The 22,516-nt window shown below is 43.8% G+C and overlaps 1 protein-coding gene across 2 annotated transcripts in view; it reads left to right on the top strand.

Moving 5' to 3' along the window:
• The window catches only part of LOC143293662 (polycystin-1-like protein 1), a 233,326-nt gene that overhangs the window by 155,703 nt on the left and 55,107 nt on the right, over positions 1–22,516 (top strand). For both annotated transcript variants that reach the window (XM_076604790.1, XM_076604791.1), the window contains exons 32-33: positions 20,909–21,154; positions 22,055–22,477. In XM_076604790.1, coding sequence (XP_076460905.1) covers positions 20,909–21,154; positions 22,055–22,477 — 669 coding nt within the window. The remainder of the gene's footprint in view (positions 1–20,908; positions 21,155–22,054; positions 22,478–22,516) is intronic.

Raw genomic sequence — 22,516 nt, forward strand, 5'->3', positions numbered from 1 at the left:
GGAATAGGGCCACAAGCATTTACGGCGAATATAAGGGTGTAAAACGCTTACCAAGGGTTAAGGGGAGGTTATTTAGAAGGCAGGGACGGCCAGGAAAACAAAGAAGCTTTGTTCCCCGCAACTGAACAAAGCACTAACATTTTTGGCCCAAGACATTTCGGAAGAAGAACCCACCTTCCTCCCCCCTCCCACCCCCACAACCACCCCACCTCCACCCTACCAGGTGAATTACATGAAGGCACTTCGCCACCCTGTCGCCAACTTCAGGGTTCCTGACCTCCCACCCCCATCCCCTCCTCACCACCTCTTCCCCAACTCTCTCCTCCCCCTTTCTCACGCACGTCAACGGTTTTAGGGATCTGCTGATCTATCAAGGGAACGGGGGATCTTTTCTTCTGGTGGTTTTTCGGGCCATCAGTTGATCAATAGACAGCCGCCGCGTACTGTTGTACTGCTGCAAGTGTCTTGCAGGTGGGTTTTTAGTTTTTTTTTTTGGGGGGGGGGGGTATGGGTGGGTATATATATATATGTGTGTGTGTGTGTGTGTGTGTAGACATATATGGTTTTATTATTTTTTATTCACTTCATTACAGAACTCAAGCATCGTCATCCTTCCAGTGAGACCTTCATTCATTCAGGCTTGCGGTGTAGCGTCCAGTTTTGATCTTGTGATTTGATATCAAGAGTTACAATGTTTCATCCATTTGTCTGTCTTATAAATATGCAATGATGTCATTATTATATATTGTATGTATGCTATAGAATGTTACATAAATGTTGTTTTTAGAGAGAGAGAGAGGGGGGGGGGGGGGGATCTTTATGGTGGTATGATTATGCACTAGCATTGTGACTTTTTTTTTTTTTTTTAATTTTTTTTTTTAACATTTCCCCCTCGAAATGTGCGCATCATTTCGCGTCTTTTCTTTGAATTGATTCAATGGGTACTTCCTTGAAAATTGCATGATTTAGTTGCTGAAGGCTTTGTGTGTGTGTGTGTGTGTGTGTGTGTGTGCGCGCGCGCACGCACACACACGCACACACACACACACACACACACACACACACACACACTCTTGTTGTCACAGGAGTGACTGGATATTTTTGCCATCTGTGTGTGTCGGGTGTAGTGTGTCAGATGCACGTGAGGTTGGTGAGCGTGAGTTTCAGACAGGTGAGAATGTGTGTGTGTGTGTGTGTGTGTGTGTGTGTGTGTGTACGTTTATAGGTAGTCGGAACCAGGCTCTGGTGGCGACAGGATGTCCTCTTATACACCTGATCGTTTCGTTTACTCTGTCCTCTCGCTCTTATGTTTTTTTTTTTTTCTCTCTTCATGTCTAGGTTAGGTTATTATCTCAAGTGTGTTACTGTATCGCTGATTTAGATGAAGTTTTGGCAATATCCACATTTCTTCCCCTGTACCTTTCCGTTTAGAACACAGAAAAAAGTTATAAATTGGTAAATAACAATGTAACATGTACATATCTACATTTCTTCCCTTCCACTCTTTGACTGTCATCCTTCACGTCATTCTAGAGGGAAAGAAGTGTAGAGTATATAATACAGTGTTACTAACCAATTTACACCTTTTTCCGTATTCGGAACGAATCCGAATGGAAAGAATTCGAGGGGGGAAGAAATATGGATATTGCCAAAATTTAATTTCTTTTGTTATTTACACCTCAGTGTGTTTGTTTTTGTGTGAATTCAATGGTAATGCTTGACCACCGGTGCTCCTTAACTCATCTTGGGTTTGCGACACATGTATTAACACCCTGCTACATTCAGTGACAGCGGGCAAAACCGCCGAGAACTAGTCGGGACTGGAAGAACTTTTTTGTTGTTGTTATGATAATGATAGAAATACTATATTCGCTGTTACGACGAGGAATAGAACACATGATGGTTATTAAAGTAAACACGTGTGTGTGTGTGTGTGTGTGTGTGTGTGTGTGTGTGTGTGTGTGTGTGTACAACTAGAAATTTTTTGTCGAAATCAACTTTACTAAAATGCTTCTAAAAAAATAGATTAAAAAAAAAAAATCTGGCGGTTTGGTGGGAGGGGGTGTAAGTGTGATAGTTATTTTTCTGAGTACTGTTATAACATTTAATGAAAGATATTGACACATCTTTCAGAACCATTCTCCCTCGTAGGAACATCGTCAAACAAAATGGTAAAACACAATGCATACATACATACACAATTATATACACATATTTCATACATACATCCATGCATGCCCGCCTCCCCTCCACACACATACGCACACGCACACGCACACACATTTGCGCATACATACATACATAATTATTATGTGTACACATACATAATATAGGATCATGGCAAGAAGGACAGCAGAAAGGAAAACCATATTATTCCAGAACCATATTCAGGCCCCAAGGGTGAGGAGAGCAGGGAAAAAAAAAATTGGCAGGGGAGGGAGGGTGGGGGCTCGTGGGAACGTGGCGTGTGAGTGCGTGTTTGGAAGAAGGAAACACACACACACACACACACACACACACACACAAAACCAAAAAAAAAACCAGGAGCATTGGGATCGAGGTTTTGCAAGCCCGAGCTTGCAGCCGGCCACAAACCCCATTATGAAATATGAATGCGTGGACAGCGTGATGTGTCATAAAAAAACAACCCACCACTACCACCCTGCCAACCAGGCACTTTATGTTTCTCTTTCTCTCTCTGTCTGTTTGTGTCTGTCTGTCTGTCTCCCACTCCCTCACTCCTCTCTCTCTCTCTTTCTCTCTCTCTCCTCTTTCAATCCCTCTCCCTTTCTTTCTCTCCCCCCTTCTCTCTCCCTCCATCTCTCTCTCTCCATCTCTCTCCTCTCGCCTCTCTCCCTCTCCCTCCATCTCTATCTCTCTATTCCTCTCTCTCTCTCCCCTCTCTTCCTCTCCCTCCCTCTTACTCCCTCTCTTTCTCCCTTCCTCCCTCGCTCTTCTCTCCCTCCCTCTCTCTCCCCCTCCCTCCATCTCTCTCCTTCTCTCCCTTCCCCTCTTTCTCTCTCTCCTCCTCCCTCGCTCTCTCTCCTCACCCGTCAGCCATGTTGTGTGCGGGGAGGGAAGAGCAGTGCATGCAAGGATGTCTGTGCGTGTGTCATGTCACTATAATGGCCGATAGGTGTGACGTTCATTTCCCAGTCCGTGATCGGGAATTCATTTGAAAGGGGAGCACGTGAAAGTGTGGTTTCCTTTAGGGGTGTTGGAAGATAATTTATGTGAACCGTCCTTTTGAAGTGGCGTTGTCTTCTGTTATGATGATGATGTTTGTTATGGTTAAGGTGGTCCTTGTTGCTGTGGTTGGTTGGTGGTTGTTGATATTGTCATGTTCCATGATTCTGACCAGTTTTGATCGATCAATAATTGATTTCACTTTATTTCTTCTTCTGCGTTCGTGGGCTGCAACTCCCACGTTCACTCGTATGTACACGAGTGCGCTTTTACGTGTATGACCGTTTTTACCCCGCCATGCAGGCAGCCATACTCCGTTTTTCGGGGGGTGATTTCACTTTACAAAGGGCGAGGACTGGATCAGTGCAAGAACAATGACATGTCAACTTTAACTATTGAAACAACAAGGGAGAGGGGGATGGGAGACACACACACACACACACACACACACACACACACACACACACACACACACACACACACACACACACACACACACACACAGAGAGAGAGAGAGAGAGAGAGAGAGAGAGAGCGGTACAAGAGACAAAGCTTCTTTTTCTTCTTCTTTTCATCCTCCTCCTCCTCCACCACCACCACGGTCACCACCTCCTCTCTTATCTCTGTGAGGTCAAAATAAAAGGGGCGCTGCTCAAAAGTATTCACCAGATTCCTCCAGATCTGGTTATGTGTCAAAGCCCAGGTGTTTGGAAATGATTATCTTGTCCCATTCTGCAATGCTGTCAATCCGTCATTTAAAGAAAAAAAAAATCTTTTCTGTCTTCTCCTCCATCTATCTCCATGTCTATGCTTTTAGCAAGGCCATCGGAATATGCCACTTGACCATACAAACGTAGTATCATTGTCCTAACTGGTGTCAGTTTATCTTCATACTTATTATAATATGGTCTAATGATGCTCTTCTTGATGGTTTCGCGCACTTTTCTTGGAGTCTGTTGTTTTGTTTCCTTGGAGATTTTGCTGTCCTTCCATGCAGGTTCCCCAGTTTGGACAGTCCTGAGGTTAATTATGTTGTCTTTGCTACCCATGAAAGACAGCAATAATAAAGATTGGCAAGTGTTTAGTATCGCCAGGAATAAAGGAATTTTGTCTCGTTTTTGTTTTAGAATTGCCCCCCCCCCCCTCCTCCTCCTCCCACCGCCAACCCCTCCCCCCCCCCTCCTCCCGTTCCCCCGCTTGAAACGTGTTCTAGAAAAATGATCGATGTCGTCTTCCTGTTTGGGGGTAATTTGATTACTGCTTTGTCAGCATTTCATGCGATGAACAAAATCAGAGATTGCACATAGTTTTTACTTTCTTTTTGGTGTGTATTCGTTTTCTTTTCTCCCCCCCCCCTCTCTTTCTCTCTCCTTTATATACATATATATATATATATATATATAATTTTTAAAATGCATTCCATCATTGTGGATTGGTTGGATTAAAAAAAAAAAAAAGGGTGGTTTTATTCTTCACATGTTCTTGTGGGATGTCCAAGTTGAGCTATGTTCGCCTTCTCTTCGATTGCTCACTTTCTCCATTTTTAGATTGCCTATTGGATTAAGCTTTTCTACATCTTTCGATCCAGTTCCTGTGTGTGTGTGTGTGTGTGTGTGTGTCTTGTCTCCGTGTTCGTTGGTCAACGTCTGTCTCGCTATCACACACACACACTCTCTCTCTCTCTCTGTCCATAGAAAGTGATTTCAGGTATAATTATTATCCTGCACACTTGACCTCGGTTTATATGTATAAATATAATCATTTTTGTGTAGTTGTCAAAGACCCCCCATCACCCCCATCCACACACACATGAACAAAAAGAGATGATGAATGACAGAGAGAGAGAGAGAGAGAGAGAGAGAGAGAGAGAGAGATTCTTGCTCAGTCCCGCATTTCTTCAGATAGAAACAATTTGCAGCAGAGGTTCAGAACTAAATTTCCTTTACAATTGTCAGTATAATGTAACGGCCTCAGCTCTTCTCCTTGTATGAAAACACTGCTTACAAAAACAACAACAGGAAATCCTTTTTTTTTTTTTTTTTAAGAAATTATAACAGAATGGAAAACGATGGCTAGCATCTGAATCCCAGTCCTGATGATGATGAAATGGCTTGCAGAGATGAGCTTTGAAAAGCTTCTGCCCTGCCTGCAGCCACCAGTCCTGTTATGAAATGATCGCTTGGCAAGCGTGTTTGTCCATAAAAACACCCTGCCTAACAGGCACTTTATTCCCCCCTTTCTCTTTCCGCCCATCAGCAATGTGTGCAGAGAGGGGAGAGCAGTGTGTGCGTGTGTGTGTGTGTGTGTGTGTGTGTGTGTGTGTGTGTGTCCATCCGTCCGTCCGTTACTGCACAATGGCCAATGGCCGTGACGTTCATTTCCCAGCCCGTGATCGGGAATTAATATGAAAGGGGGCCAAGGGAGCGTGTGAAAGTATGGTTTCCTTTGGGGGGTATATATATATTTATTTTTATTTATTTATTTTTTTAATTGAGAATTGTCCTTTTTTGTTGTTGTTGTTGTTATCGTTGATGCTGTTGTTGTGGTGGTTATCTTCGTTGATGTGGTGGATGTTTTTGTTGTTATGGTTGATAGTGTCAAGATTTACAATTCTGATCAGCTTTGATCAATAACTGGTGTCCCATACAAAGAGTGAGGACTGGATCACTGCAACAACTACGTCATCCACATCAAATATAATCGTAACTATTAACAAAATAGTAAATAGTGGTAAAGACTGGGATTCAAAAGGTACACCACTTCAAATCAAAGCTGCTTGTGCTACCGACTCAGCTAGCACACAGGTAAATAAAAGACACACTGGAACAAGTGTGTGTGTGTGTGTGTGTGGGGGGGGGGGGGGGGGGGGATATAGAAAAACGAAGCAAAGTAAGGTATGGCAAGTGTTTAATATCCTCAGAAATAAAGAATTGTCTCACGTGCTTCAAGAGTCTTCCCCCCCAACCCACCCCCCCCACACCCCCCCCTGCCGCAAACACCTCCCCCCTCCTCTTGAAACGTATTTTTGAGAATGATCGATGTCCTCCTTCCTGTTTTCATGTAACTTAATTGCTGCTGTGCCAGTGTTTCATGTGATGAACAAAAACTGGAGACTGCACGTAGGAGGTTTCATTTCATCGTATTTGTAGCGTGTGTGTTTGTGTGTGCACGAGCGCGCACGTGTGTGTGTGTGCGCTTGTGCGTTGTGAGTCTTATCCCTTTTCTTTCTTTTATTTTCTCCTCTCCATTGTAGTGTTGGCTGTTCATGCATTAAAAAAAAAAAATACACATGTTCTCGTGGGGTGTCTGAGTTAAGGCTGTGCTCGCCCTTCTGTTTGTTTACTCACGTTCTCAATATTTTAGATTGCGAATTGGATTAAGCCATAACTTTCGATCCAGGTTTCACTGTTCCATTTTGCACGCGCGCGCGCGTGTGTGTGTGTATGTCTGTGTGTGTGTGCGTGTGTGCACTGTTGTTTTTTTTTTTTTTTAAGCACACACACACACACACACACACACACACACACACACACACACACACACACACACACAGAAATAGAGATTGAATGAAATTAATAAGAAAAGGCGTCTTGCACAGTCTGGGGTTTGATCAAATATCAGCAATTTGCACCACATGGTGAGAAATTTCGTTCATAATTATTGATACATTTCAGAGGCCTTGTCTTTTCTGCTTGTACCAAGACTGGTTAAATGCACATCGGCCTTAGGCCACAATACACAAAAGGGGAATGGAGACCAACAGGAATCGGGAACTCTAAATGGATTTCAGTTTATTATGATGCCCATCTGAGACCAAAACACAGCACACACTTGTGTTGTTCAAAAACACAACAAAAACCATCCTCGTTGACGATATACAGTTCAATTGTCGAATCTGAATCTCACGATATACAGTTCAAGTGTCGAATCTCACGATATACATTTCAAGTGTTGAAGCTCATTGTAGACATCTGCGTTAAAGACCGGAGCACAACACGATAGTATTAGAAACAATGTTACTGTTCAGTTACGAAACTGTACCACCAACAAAATACATGAAAAAATATCACAGTATGATTATGAATGTTGGCCCACTAGGTTAACATTTTCTTTCTCAGAGAGAGAAAGAGAGAGAGAGAGTGTGTGTGGGGCAGGTGGGGGTGGGGGGGCGGGGGGCACAAGAGGGAGGAAGGAACGAAATGGCTTTGAGAGATGAGTTTTGAAAGCTCGGGTTTGCTGCTACCAGTCCCGTTATGAAACATGAATGCCCGGCCAGTGTGATGGGCTATAAAATAAACTTGTCAGCCAGAAACTTTACACCTTTCTTCTCTCTCTGCCTGTGTGTGTGTGTGTGTGTGGAGGGGGGTAGTGGGGGGGGTGGGGGGGAGGGGGAGAACAGTGTGTGTATGTGTGTGCGTCCGTGTCCGTTACTTTAATAGCCAATGGCTGTGGCGTTCATTTCCCAGCCCGTGATCGGGAATTAATTTGAAGGGGGGGCAGTGGGAGCGGGCGAGTATATGGTAATCCCTGGGCGTCAAAAACACTATTCAGTTGTCTTTCGTCTTTCTTTCTTTCTTCTTCTTCGCCTTCTTCTTCTTCTTCTTCTTCTTCGCATAGTTCATGTCATCCTTCAGTGACGAAATATTACATTAGCAATTTGGTGACCTAATATCAAAGGTTCACCTCCATCCAGCATAGCCTCTGGAATGTCAAAGTAAGACACCGTCTGATCAGTGAATCGCAACCGATACAAACGTTTTGGTGGAATACACGATGAATGTTTTGTCATAGATATTTAACATTTGTTTTTAATTCGTCTATAGACGGAAGTTGGTGTTTGTCAAGTAACATATGATGAGACTATGGAAACAATACACGTAGGTTTTTTATTTAAAAGGTTTTCGAAAAAAAAGAATATTTAAAAAAATTAATTAGATATAAGCGTCTTATCCGCATTGATGTCCCGACAAAGAACGAGGGCTGAATAATTACAACAGCAGAAGCAACAACAGAAGCAGCAGCAGCAGCAACAAAAATAGCGAAGGAAACACACCACCACCACCACCACCACCACCACGGAAATCACATTTACACCACACCGAGTGCTTATAATTTCAGATAAAAAGAATTGTGTTTCTTGGTTTCTGATGATGTTGTGTTAGTTTTTCCCCTCAAAACGCATTCCTGAGAATGATCGATATCTCCCTTCCCACCCCCCACCCCCTCCGCACGCCCCCTGCCTACCACCCCCTCACTCCCCCACTCCCCACCCCCCTTTATTTTATTTTTGAATAGATATAGGTTTAATCGCTGCTTGGTTGGCGTTTCGTGTTGAGAACAAAATTAGAGATTGCACTTTAAAAGGAAGCTTAAATTAAAAAAAAAAAGTTTTTATTTCATTTCAGTGATTTATTTTATTTCATTTTAATTCTATTTCATTTTTTACTATCTGTTGCCAGCACCTTAGCATTAATTGGAGAGAACAGACAGACAGACAATAGGCAGGCGAATGGGGAATGAACGCGATGGGGGTATTATCTCGTGTCATTGGGGATGCCTAGATTTTAGGCCACTTGTTCTCTTGCACTCTTCCATTCCTCACGTTGTCAACGTTTTTTTTAAAGACTACATTCAGATTAAACCCCAATCTGTAAATCCGTGCCGCGCGCGCGTACATGCGTGCGTGCGTGCGTGCGTGTGTGTGTGTGTGTGTGTGTGTGTGTGTGTGTGAATTTCATAGAATCTCCTCTCTCCATCCCTATACCCCTCCCCCCCAACCCCCCCCCCCCCCCATCGCAACCACCCCATACACACACCCATCCCACTCACAAACACACACACACACACACACACACACACACAGACGGGGGGCGTGGGGAGGGGAGGGGGGACGCGTCATGTACAGAGACTGAAAATCGTTTGTCCTGAAACACTAGAGGAGCTGAGACGTCTGTTGCTGTTGTTGGGACAGCCACAATCGATTGTCTTTAAGCCGAACAGCGAAGAAAGAGTGTGGTGTGGAGTATGTGGCAGTAGCGGCGGGTGGGGGGAGGGAGGGAGGGAGAAAGTATTCTGGGCAGCAGAGGTGGGTGGATGGGGGAGGGAACCTGTGGGAGGTGGGTTGGGAGGGGAGGGGAAGAGAGGGGTGCAGGAAGTTGCTCAGCAACTGTGATCATTCGTATTGCTGAGTTGGGTGGAGATAGATTAGTTGCAATAGATCGAGAGAGGGCGAATAACAGGTGGGGAGAGAGAGAGAGAGAGAGAGAGAGAGAGAGCTACGGTCAGCAACAGAAATAAAAGTGAGGGGAAAAGAACACACAGAGAGTGACACCGACACTGGTTTATTGAATAGGCAACAGCCCCTTTCACTGGGGTTTCACAATCGACAGATACATTAGTAGTTACATTGTGAGGAGAACAAAAAAAGAAAAAAAAAGAAAAACAACATGCATAAATCATGATCAAATTCATGGAAAGAATTGTGTTCCTTGGTACTCTTAGATAAACCGGTTCTCTGAGAGAGAGAGAGAGAGAGAGAGAGAGAGCGCTAGCTGTAGCAGGCAAGATGGGATTGACATTAACACGTCATGTTGTGACATTAAAGTTTCAACATCGGGTTCCGTTTTTCTTGCATTGTGAAGCCAGCTATAACCATGATGATGCAAACACGGTGAATGCTAATCATTCTTCAAAAATTCCCCAGCATGATTTGCTTACAACACGAAGATGAGTTAATTTGAACATAATCAGGTAGACAGTGATGTTCATTTCCCTCACGGGTTATTAATTCAATGTTGTTTTCTCTATTTGTTTTTGTTAGGTTTAAAAAAAAGAAAAAAAAGAAATGGCTCTATTATTCTGAAACTGAAAAAAAATTGCAGCTTGTTTGTGCATGCAGTAAAGATATCTTGTTCTGATTGAACATGTCCTTTGGGAGTATATCCAAATTGATTTTTTTTTTTCGTTGATGATATTCTTATTGCTCTTTGTTGTTGTTCTTCTTGTCCTTGTTGTTTTGTTGTTGTTGTTCTTCTCTTCCTGCAAGCATCAGCTGCAACTTTTTTCCCTCCGGTTTTGTTGTTGTTGTTGTTGTTTTTTAATTTCTCTTTATTTTTGTGCCTTTTCTTTCTTTTTTTTCTTTTTTTTATTTCCCGGTCTTTAATTCATTCATCCTTTCTGTGTCTTTTTTTTTTTTTTTTTTTTATATCTCTCTCTGCTTTCTCTCTGTCCTCCCTCCGCCCCCCTCTCTCTCTCTCATTTGCCTTTCCTTTCTTCCTTCCTTTCTTTTCTCTTCTGTCTTCATTTCCTCGGTGTATACCTTCTTCCAAGCCTGCATGGACAAAATGAACAGTTTCCTGCTTTTGTTGTATTGACCAGTACTATTCAGTTCTTCAGATTTCTTCCTTCCTTTCTTTCTTTCTTTCTTTCCTTCTTCCTCTTTCTTTCTTCCCCTTTTGCAGATGTAGTGGCAGCAAATGTGAATCAGTCCATACGCATCAACGAAACTGCCCCCCACTACCCCCCTCCCCTCCCCCCTTCTCTCTTTCTGTCTCTCTTGTTTGTCACAGAAGTGACTAGATATTTATATCTTGTGTGTGTTGTGTGTGATCTTTATTTAAAAATTTTTTAATTATTTTTTATATTGGATGTGGTGTTTGAGATGCACGTATAACTAGTTGGTGACTGTGAATTTTAGACAGGTGAGAAGAGCGTGCGAATGCGTTTTCAGGTCAGTGTTTGGCCGGGCTGGTGTTTGTGTCAGGATGTTTTCTGGGTATCCTTTCCCCCCTCACCTTGCTGTTTCAGTTTTGTTACTTCGTTTAGTCTGTCGTCTTTCTCTTATCATTATTTTCTCTATAACTATATGTTCTTAGTCTAGGTCAGCTTATTGTCTCGTGTTGTTAACTGTATCGTTGATTTTAGATTGAGATACAGTTTCATTTCTGTCGTTATCTACGCCTCCGTGTGCTTATTTTTAGTGTGAACCCCACGGTTGTGCTTAACCATGGCTCCTTTTTTCTTTCTTTCTTCCTTTCTTTTTCTCTGTGTTCCTTCTGCCTGTTTTCTTTCATTCTTTTACTTTTGTAAATACTTTCATTTGTAGTTAAAAAAAAAATACACACACACACACACATACACACACACACACACACACACACACACACACACACACATATATATATATATATATATATATATATATATATATATATATATATATATACACTATGTCAATATTATCAATGGCTGATTGCCGAGGCTTTGAAATTTCCTTCTTTCTTTTCTTTTTCTATCTTTCTTTCTTTCTTTCTTTTCTTTCTTTCTTTTATAAAACAACACATCGTGAATGGCTCATTACTAAAGATTTTAATTCTCTTTTTTTTCTTCTTTCTTTCTGTTTTTTCTTTCTTTCTTTCTTTCTTTTGCTGTTATAATACACTACAGCACACTATCTGTTATTGATGAATAAACAGCTTTGAACTCTGTACGACCAGTCGCCGAGTCACGTTCCACTCTTATTGCTTCTGTCGTCAGTGGCTTTTGCAGAATTGATTGGAGCACGGAGGGACGTGATACAGTCCTGCCCATTGTATATTTTTGGAAGCACGAGGGCTTTATTATATCTCTGGCCAAGGTACAATGTATTGGAGCACGAGAGCTTTGTTGTATCTCTGGCCATGGTATAACGTATTGGAGCACGAGCTCTTTGTTATATCCCTGACCATGGTATAATGTATTGGAGCATGAGGGCTTTGTTATATCCCTGGCCATGGTACAAGATACTGGAGCACGAGGGCTTTGTTATATCCCTGGCCATGGTACAAGATATTGGAGCACGAGAGCTTTGTTATATCCCTGGCCATGGTACAAGATATTGGAGCACGAGAGCTTTGTTATATCCCTGGCCATGGTACAAGATATTGGAGCACGAGAGCTTTGTTATATCCCTGGCCATGGTATAACGTATTGAAGCACGAGCTCTTTGTTATATCCCTGACCATGGTATAATGTATCGGAGCACGAGAGCTTTGTTATATCCCTGGCCATGGTACAAGATATTGGAGCACGAGAGCTTTGTTATATCCCTGGCCATGGTATAACGTATTGAAGCACGAGGGCTTTGTTATCTCTGGCCATCGTATAATGTATTGGAGTATGAGGGCTTTGTTATATCCCTGGCCATGGTACAAGATATTGGAGCATGAGGGCTTTGGTATATCCCTGACCATGGTATAATGTATTGGAGCACGAGGGCTTTGTTATCTCTGGTCATGGTATAATGTATTGGAGTATGAGGTCTTTGTTATATCTCTAGCCATGGTACAAGATATTGGAGCACGAGGGCTTTGTTATATTCCTTGCCATGGTACAAGATACTGGAGCGCGAGGGCTTTGTTATATTCCTTGCCATGGTACAAGATACTGGAGCGCGAGGGCTTTGTTATATTCCTTGCCATGGTACAAGATACTGGAGCGCGAGGGCTTTGTTATATTCCTTGCCATGGTACAAGATACTGGAGCGCGAGGGCTTTGTTATATTCCTTGCCATGGTATAACGTATTGGAGCACGAGCTCTTTGTTATATCCCTGACCATGGTATAATATATTGGAGCATGAGGGCTTTGTTATATCCCTGGCCATGGTACAAGATATTGGAGCATGAGGGCTTTGTTATATCCCTGGCCATGGTATAACGTATTGGAGCATGAGGGCTTTGTTATCTCTGGCCATGGTATAATGTATTGGAGTATGAGGGCTTTGTTATATCCCTGGCCATGGTACAAGATATTGGAGCATGAGGGCTTTGTTATATCCCTGGCCATGGTATAATGTATTGGAGCACAAGGGCTTTGTTGTATCTCTGGCCATGGTATAACGTATTGGAGCACGAGCTCTTTGTTATATCCCTGACCATGGTATGATGTATTGGAGCATGAAGGCTTTGTTATATCCCTGGCCATGGTACAAGATATTGGAGCACGAGCGCTTTGTTATATCCCTTGCCATGGTATAACGTATTGGAGCACGAGTTCTTTGTTATATCCCTGACCATGGTATAATGGATTGGAGTGTGAGGGCTTTGTTATATCCCTTGCCATGGTACAAGATATTGGAGCGCGAGGGCTTTGTTATATTCCTTGCCATGGTACAAGATATTGGAGCGCTAGGGCTTTGTTATATCCCTGGCCATGGTACAAGATATTGGAGCGCTAGGGTTTTGTTATATCCCTGGCCATGGTACAAGATACTGGAGCACGAGCGCTTTATATATATATATATATATATATATATATATATATATATATATATCCCTGGCCATGGTACAATGTATTGGAGCACGAGGGCTTTGTTATGTCCCTGGCCATGGTATAATGTACTGGAGCACGAGCGCTTTGTTATATCTCTGACCATGGTATTAGGTATTTGAGCACGAGAGCTTTATATATATATATATATATATATATATATATATATATATATATATATATATATATATATATATATATATATATCCATGGCCATGGTACAATGTATTGGAGCACAAGGGCTATGTTATATCCCTGGCCAAGGTAAAATATAATGTATTGGAGCAAAAGAGCTTTGTTATATTCCTGGCCATGGTATAATGTATTGGAGGATGAGGGCTTTGTTATATTCCTGACCTTGGCAGAATTTGTTGGGAGCTTTAGGGCTGTGTTATATTGTAGCACTGGTCATGGTGTAATTTGAAGATTAAATCCGTCACACCACAGCCGCGATGAATAAAAACTCGCATCAACAGAATGACGAAAGCTTTGAACTGAGTGACCGAACACCAGACGATTGAGACACTAACGAGTTAGCCCAGACAGCTGGGTCTCACACTCATACTGTAATTCTGTGGTGGCGCCCTCTCACTGAGTAGAATGGATTGTTTTACATTGAGCAACATAATGATAATGATAGTTTATTTATATTGCGTCTTTCATTAAAATACAGTAATGCCCAAGGCACATTACACGAGTAAAATATAACAAACTTAAAAACTCTACACACAAAATCACATCCACATTTTCTACGTAATTAAAAACCAAGCATCAGAGCATACACAGACGAAATGCACACACACACACACACCCTCCCCCCCCCCCCCCTGCCCCCCCCCACACACACACACACACCCACACCCACACGCACTCACACAGACAGACACACGCGTGCGCGCTCGCACGCACAGACACATATCATTACGATATATGCATGCATGTGTATACACACATGTCCGAATCACACACACACACACACACACACACACACACACACACACACACAGAGAGTTGACAGCAAAACTGTTGAAAGCTTCTGATTCTTGTTAGGGTGGGGGTAAGGGTTTGTGTGTGGGGAGGGGCCGCCGGGCGGGGGGTGAGGGGTGGGGGGTAGAGGGTAGGGGTTGTTGGCGGCTTTCAAAAGCAATAGAGCCCTTGATATCACTTACTGTAATCCCATCACCCCACGGACACAGAAAAATGATGGTTTTTCTTTTTTTTTCTTTTTTTCTGTTCCTTCTTTCTCTTGGGGTCTTTTTTGTTTTTGTTTTTGTTTTTTGTGTTTGGTCATAGCCAGGATTTGCCTCTTCCCTTGTCCATCACCCACTACCACCACCCTCTCTCCCCCCCCCCTTCATCTCCTCTCCCACCTTGCCACCCGTCATCCCCCTTCTCCTTGTAAGCATCCTATTGTTACAGTGTGCAGGGATGGGGGTGGGGTTAGGGGGAGTGGGGGTGGGGGTGGAGTACCGGCATGGGCACCATTGGTAGTGCCATTGGATTAGGGGAGAAATGCTATTGACGCGCTCCAATTAGCTGATTCGGCTGGATGTGGGGATGAGGGGTGGGATGAGATGGAGGAGATAGGGGGTGTGGGGAAGGTTTCAGTTTCAGTAGCTCAAGGAGGCGTCACTACGTTCGGATAAATCTACACTACACCACATCTGCCAAGGAGATGCCTGACCAACAGCGTAACCCAACGCGTTTAGGCCTTGAGAAAGAAAAAAAAAGAAAAAAAATATATATAACTAAATATTAAAAAAAAGAAATAAGTAAATAAATAATAGATAAATACATAGAAAAAAGAACTACTACTACTAATAATAATATTTATAAGGAAAAAGAAGGGGAATGAAGCTGAGTGCTGTGGTGTGGTGTGGTGATGGGTCTGTCTCCCCCTCTCTCTCTCTCTCTCTCTCTCTCCACTATCTGCTGTCTTTGTCATTTACTGCGTTACGTTGTTGCTATTGTTTTGTTTTTTGTTTTGTTCCTCTTGCCCCCTTCTGCTTTTGATCCTCGTATTTCGATCGGGATGTGCTGGCCTGTCGGGCTCACAGTTGGGGGTGGGGTGTGGGGGGGTCAGGGTGTGGAAGCTACTGGTCTGCCAATGGGTTGGGGTAGAAGTGCCATTGTATTGCACCCCAATTAGCTGATTAGGTTGGATGTGGATACAGGATAGGATGGAATAAAGGGATGGGGGTGGGATGGAAGCTGAGGCAGAGACTGTGTGTGTGTGCGTGTGCATGGGGTGGGGGGTTGGGGGGGGGGCGGGGGGGGGGGGTATGTGGGTGTGTGTATGTGGTAGGTCTGGTGGTGTGTTTGTGGGGTGGCGGAGGGTGAGAAATCTTTTTTGTTTTTTGCTTCTTGTTGTCCCTCTTCGTGTTTGTCTTTGTTGCATGTCTGTGCTTGTCTCTGTCTGTCTGTCTGTCTGTCTCTTTCTTTCCCTTATCTGCTGCCTTTATTTATCTTGTACTGGGTTATGTTGTTGTAGTTTTGTTGTTATTGTTTTGACCTTAACCCTTTTTTAAAAAATTAATTTCAATTTTTTTTTTATTGCGGTGTTGGCGTGGTTGAGCCGTGGAGGAGGGGAGGGAGTAAGGGCATGGACACCACTGGTCTGCCATTGGATTTAGGAAGAAGTGCTATTGACGCGCTCCTGTTAGCTGATTAGGCTGGATGTGGGGATGGGATGGGATGAGATGAGATGGGATGGAGGGACAGAGGGTGGGTGGTGGGTCGGTCTGGTGGTGTGTTTGCGGGAGGGGAGAGGGGGGGGGGGGCGTGAGAAGAGTCTTCTTTGTTGTTTTTTTTGGCTCTTGTTGTGTCTGTCTGTGTGTTTGTGTTGCTCTGCGAGTCTGTTTGTCTGTCTTTGTGTTTGTCTCTCTTTTTGTGTGTCTCTTTCTGGCTGCCTGTAGCTCTGTCTGTCTGTTTCCCCCCCCCCCCCCCCACCTTTCCCGCTCCCCCCCACCCCCCTCTTCTTTCTCAGAGCTCCATCTGTCCCAGAGCTCTCTCTCTATGTCTCTCTCCCCATCTGTCTTCCCTTCTCCCTCCACCCCCCCTCTCTCTCTTTCCCTCTATCTTTCCATTGCTCTTCCCTTCTCCCCCACCTTCTCTCTCTCTTTCTCTCCCTCCCCCCTCTCCCTCTCTCTCTCTCGTGGTGTGGGAGGACTGGAGATGCGGCAGTCCAATCTCTTGGAGTTTGATGCCACTTGATTGATTGGAAAGTGATGCTTGGCTGCTGAAGACAATTTTTAAATTCGCATTTTTTGTAGTTGTTGTTGTTGTTGTTGAAATTTGCGAAAAGGATACAAAAATTCATTGCATTTTGATTGCTTTTAATTCCATTCGGTCCGATGATAAAGACCTCAAAATAGGCAATTTTAGATGTGGTTGTTTCTGGATCTGAGAGAAGAAGAAGAAAAAGAAAAAGAAAAGAAAAGAAAAGAAAAAAAAAGCTATCCGTATTGGAAAATCGAATATCCTGTTGCTGATCAATTTGGATCCCTTTTTGTAACGGTGTTTGTCGGTCAACATTCAGATCCAGTGTTTCGACTTCTGCCAACGTGATTGTATTTTGATTTTTCTATATATTCTGCGTTTGTTGTTTGGTTTAATTTTTTTTTTAAACTGGACTTTGTTATTGTTATTATTGGGTTTGTTGTTTTTTGTTTTTTTTAATTTCTTTACCTTCCCCACCTCTCTCTCTCTCTCTGTCTCTTTCTCTCTCTCCCTCTCTTGTCTTCCACAATTGTGAAAAGCAAGGAGAAGCAGAAAGCATGACATTTTCATGGAAAATTACAATTTTTCATTGTCATAATTGCTACCGGTTAGGGCTATGTACAGGCATATCATCATTATTATTATTATTATTATTATTATTATTATTATTATCTTCTTCTTCTTCTTCATCATATTATTATCATTATCATTATTAATATTACTATTATTGTTGTTGTTGTTGTCGTTGCTGTTACCATTATTACTGTTGTCATTATTACCATAATTCGAGAGCTCTTATCACGCGCAGTGAAAATCCAAGATATTTCACTTTTTTTTTTCTTTTTTTTTTTCTTTTTCTTTTTTCTTCATTTTTCTTCTTCTTTTCTTTCTGTTTTCCCGGCCATTGACGCACGCACCATACGTTTTTCGCCACAGCCAGTTGGGTGCCAGAAAAGTGCAGGGACTCCCTGCCATGTAATCTGGATTTGATGGGGTCCTCCGGTCAGCAGAAGCCAGATCGATTCTCTTCCCATCGCCGTTATGACGTGTGCCCAAAGAGGGGATCACCCACTTTGATGTGGAGAAACATGCTGAGAGAGAGAGAGAGAGGGGTCGTGTGTGTGTGGGGGGGACGAGGTGAGAGATTTAGGAGAGCGAGAGAGAGAGAGAGAGAGAGAGAGAGAGAGAGAGAGAGAGAGAGGATCATGATGACAGAGAAACTTATTGTTGTGCTGCAGGAGAAAGAGAGAGAGAGAGAGAGATGACGATAGTGACAATGTTATAATTGTGAAGGCCATCAACCCTTATACACATTTACACAGATATCCACAAGTACCAAACACAGTTCACCAACCAACGAACACACACACACACACACACACACACACACACACGTGTACACACACACAAACACACACACACACACAGACAGAGAGAGAGACAGAGAGGGTAGCAACTTGGTTGGGTGTTTAAAGGCATGTAAGTAATATTGTGTGCTCACATGCATAGCTCTCTCTCTCTGTCTCTCTCTCTCTCTGTGAATGAGTGTTTGTGTGTGTTTGTGTGCTGTGTGTGTGTGCGCGCGCGTACATGAATATATATATATATATATACGTGTTGTATGAAGTCTGAAGTTCCTCACATCATCTTGGCAGTGCAAGAACAGATAGGAAAAAAAAGATTGAAACGAATTTTTATTTCAGAGAGAGAGAGAGAGAGAGAGAGAGAGAGACTTCGTTTCCAAGAAACTTTCACGTCTTTCCTTTTCCATTTGCTTCTGGAGGTATAATATGTATAATCAACGGTTTCAAAAGAGTGCAACGGAAAATGGGCAGTCGCGGGTCTCTCAAAATCATCAGCCGTTTGAATCAGTTTGCCGTGATCAATACTTGCCCGCTGTCTTCTTTGCCAAGTTGCTGGGGGGGGGGGGGGGGGGGGGACCCCCCTCATTAAATGTTTTGACAGAAATTCGTTCCGCTGTGGGGGCCCTATTCGGACTGCTTAATTGCGTGGAATGAGCTAAGTGCATGACGTGGCTCCACTGCAGTTATCAAGGATAATTTGCAAATTGTGAGGTCCCCTTTGAATGGAATGTCAGATTCCTGCAATTGTGGAGTGGTGGTGGTAGTTTTGTTGTAGTTGTTTCCGCCCCCCCCCCCCCCCCCCTATATATATATATATATATATATATATATATATATATATATATATATATATATATATATATAAGGTTTCCACGCAGAAAAAAAAAAAGATGTGAAGGGGTTTGAAAAGAAGTGTTTCCGATTTATTATAGCCTGGGTTGGATTTTTTTGTTTGTTTTTGTTTGCATGCCATGGGGGGGGGGGGGGGGGGGGGGTGAGAGAAATAAGAAAGTTAAGTGTTGTGTGTGGTTTATGAAGAATACTTTGTGATTTTGTATGGGTGAACTTTTCTTAACCCTCCCCCCCCTCCCCTCCCCCTGCGCCTCATCACCCCACCTCCCCCCACCCTTCACCCTTACCCCACCCCCTTCACTCCACTCCAATAGCTGCCCCAACCACTGCCCATTATTGCGGCTGGTTTGTGTGGTGTTGGTCAGTCGGGCTATCATCTCCCTTGAGGACGCAAATCCACATTTTCACAGTTTGTGACTCGACGAAGGAAGCTGGCCTTCGTGCGGAAGATAGAGTGTGATCTGTCCCGATGCTTACTCAGCAACTTCACAGCGTAACAAGAGAATGAGTTGGTATGGACTGTTTGCACCAGCAAGGGGAACACCAGACAACAATTTTGAAGCGATGAATAGTCAACATGTTTGTAGGTTGAGAGAGAGATTCAGATTCAGATTGTTTATTCATCAAGGCCATAGCCTCATATGAACAAGGGCGAGAACATTAAAATGTCACCAAAACTGTAGCTGTCATGATATAATTCTTAAGTGAAGATATTTATATAAATATAACGCCTGAATACGTATAAATCCATCATCCGTAGATGTCATCAGCAAATGAGATGAAATAATAGGGATATGTATATTTCTTTGGGATATTTCTTCTTTAACGATGATCACACAAAACGGGACATTTCAAAACAAAATGAACTTCATCTTCAACAGATTCTTTACATAATGGACATAAGAGGTAAGAACTGTGTACATTTTAAATGGTACCTGTGAGTGTTTATTTCCGATATATCAACTGTATCTCCCGACGAAATGACGCTGAAATGTTTATCCTTATTAAACAAAAGATACCCTTTCACTGAATGAGTAGAGACCGAATCTTTGTACAAACCAAACCTTTCACTAGATTGAATTCGATTTTCTAAGTTCTGCCATCTATAATCGATCGTGCTGTGCCGAAGTTTATAAAAATACATCATCCAAACTTAGATCTTGAAAATCCCAACATACCCAAACCCAAGTAAACTTGTACAGTTTCCTACATTTGTCACCCAGTTTTTTTCCCCATCCTAAGTCATACAGCATTTTCTACGATTTTTATGGCAGTCGATCGGTACTCATTTCTAGCAACATTAATCAGTAGTGAACACAAGTGATTGCAGAGTTCATATGAATCTGTTTCCCAATACATTAGGTCATTTGGACTTTTCATTTCAGTAACCAAAAACATTTTTTTTTTAGTAACCTATACTTTGCTTTACTAGTGAGACCTCTGCAGGCAGCTACAAAACTCAGATTAGTAGAAAATATACCCCATCCCCTCTCTCTCTCCCCCTCTCTCTCACTTTTTCCTCTCACCCCCTCCCACTCTCTCGGCAACCTCAGTCTGCGATAGGCTAATCATCAAGGGGTGGAGGAGGGGAGGGTGGAAAAGCTGAGAGGGAGATGAGGGAAAGGCAAGAAACAAGACACCACACCAACCATCCACATCCACCACCACCACCAATACCACCACACCACCCACCCAAGCCATCACACTTTCATACTGTGTGCGGATTCGTCTTGTGTTTCGTTGGCTGGCTGGCTGGCTGGCTGGCTGAATATACAACAAGAAACCAACGAACGAACGAACGAATGAAAGAATATTGTGTGCGGATTCTTCTTGTATTGCGTTGGCTGGCTGGTTAGCTGGCTAGCTGGCTGTTCAACAACAAGAAAGAAAGAAAAAAAACCACACACCACACACACACACACACACACACACACACAAGCCCACGAAAACCAACGAACGAATGAACGATCTGTTAAACAGATCAACGGCCAGACGTTTGCCCTGGGCGTCATTCTGCTGGAGAAGATCAGCAATCGGTCCAAGCAGCTGGTGAGCGCGTGGCGGACCCCGCTGACGCGGGACGTGCTGAGGGCCACGCTGCTGACGGTGTCCAACCTGCTGGAGGCGGCCACGCACAGCCCGCTGATGAGCGACATTGACGACGTGGACGCCAAGCGCTTCCTGTGGACCCAGCGCTCCGTGGACGTGGTGCACAACATGCTCACTGTGAGTGTTGTTGCTGTTGGTGGTGGTGGTAGTGTAGGGGGTGGTTTTGTGGTGGTGGTGTGGTAGGGGAGTGTGTGTGTGTGTGTGTGTGTGTGTGTGTGTGTGTGTGAGTGTGTGGTGTTGGTGTTGTTGTTGTTGTTGGTGGTGGTGGTGGTGGTGCTGTGGACGCCAAGCTCTTCCTGTGGTGCACAACGTGTTGATTGGTGTTGGTGTTGTTGTTATTGTTGTTGTTGTGTGTGTGGTTGCTGTTGTTGCTGCTGCTGCTGTTGGTGGTGGTGGTGGTGTGTGTGTTGTTGTTGTTGTTGTGTGTGTATGTGTTATTGTGGTTGTTGTTGTTGTGTGTGTGTGTGTGTGTGTGTGTGTGTGTGTGTGGTAGTTGTTCTTGTTGTTTTTCTGTGTGTATATGTTGTTATTGTTGTTGTTGTGTGTGTAGTTGTTGTTGCTGTTGTTGCTGCTTCTGCTGTGTAAGCGGTTTATAATGGACCCAGCACTCTGACAACGCGTGGTCCATAACATGCTGACAGTGAGTAGTGTTGTTGTTGTTGGTGTTGTTGTTGTTGTTGTTTTTATTGTTGTTGTTGTGTGTGTGTGTGTGTGTGTGTGTGTGTTGCGTAGTATATGTGTTTTAACTTATTGAAGTTTGTATTGGTATTTGTTTGGGTTGGGTTACATGTGTGAATGTGTGTTGGGGGTGAGGGGGCGTGAGGGCGGGGGTGATAGGGGTGAGGAGGTCAGGGTTTTTTGGAGAGTATGTGTCTGGGGGATGTGTGGGTGTTTTGTTTTGGAATTGGTTATGCGAATCAGGTTTCTTTTTTTGTTTGTTTGTTTGTTTTTACTAATCCCACACCCACACCCACACACACCCACACCCACACTCACACCCTTCTTCTGTGCGGCCAGCTGGCGCTCCAGGACCACTCACTCGGGGAGCTGCCCCTCCACCACCGCACGCCCTTCTTCACGGTGACGGCCTCCCACTACCCCGCCCACTCCCCCTCCTCCCTCCGCATCAGCCACACCACCTTCCACCTCCCCCACGACATGACCACCATCCTCAGGGAGCAGTCGTCGTCGTCGTCGTCGTCGTGGGGGGCAGGTGCGGGAGCTGGGGTTGCTGGGGCAGTGGCGGAAGTGGAGGAGGAGGAGGAGGTCCAACTGCACCGCGCGCCCCTCAAAGAGGAAGGGAGCATGGTGGGGGCACGGGGGAGCGGAGCAGTTGTCCTCCCTGCTGACCGGGGTGTTCAGTGCTTCCAAGCTCTGGCCTTTTCCTTCCGGCAAAACCCCTTCGTCTACAAGGAGGAGGTCCCTTCGCACAACGTCGAGGTGAGGTGTTTTGTTTTTGTTTGTTTGTTTGTTTGTTTT

This window comes from Babylonia areolata, chromosome 19, assembly GCF_041734735.1.
Source record: "Babylonia areolata isolate BAREFJ2019XMU chromosome 19, ASM4173473v1, whole genome shotgun sequence".
NCBI classification, from domain to species: Eukaryota; Metazoa; Mollusca; class Gastropoda; order Neogastropoda; family Buccinidae; genus Babylonia; species Babylonia areolata.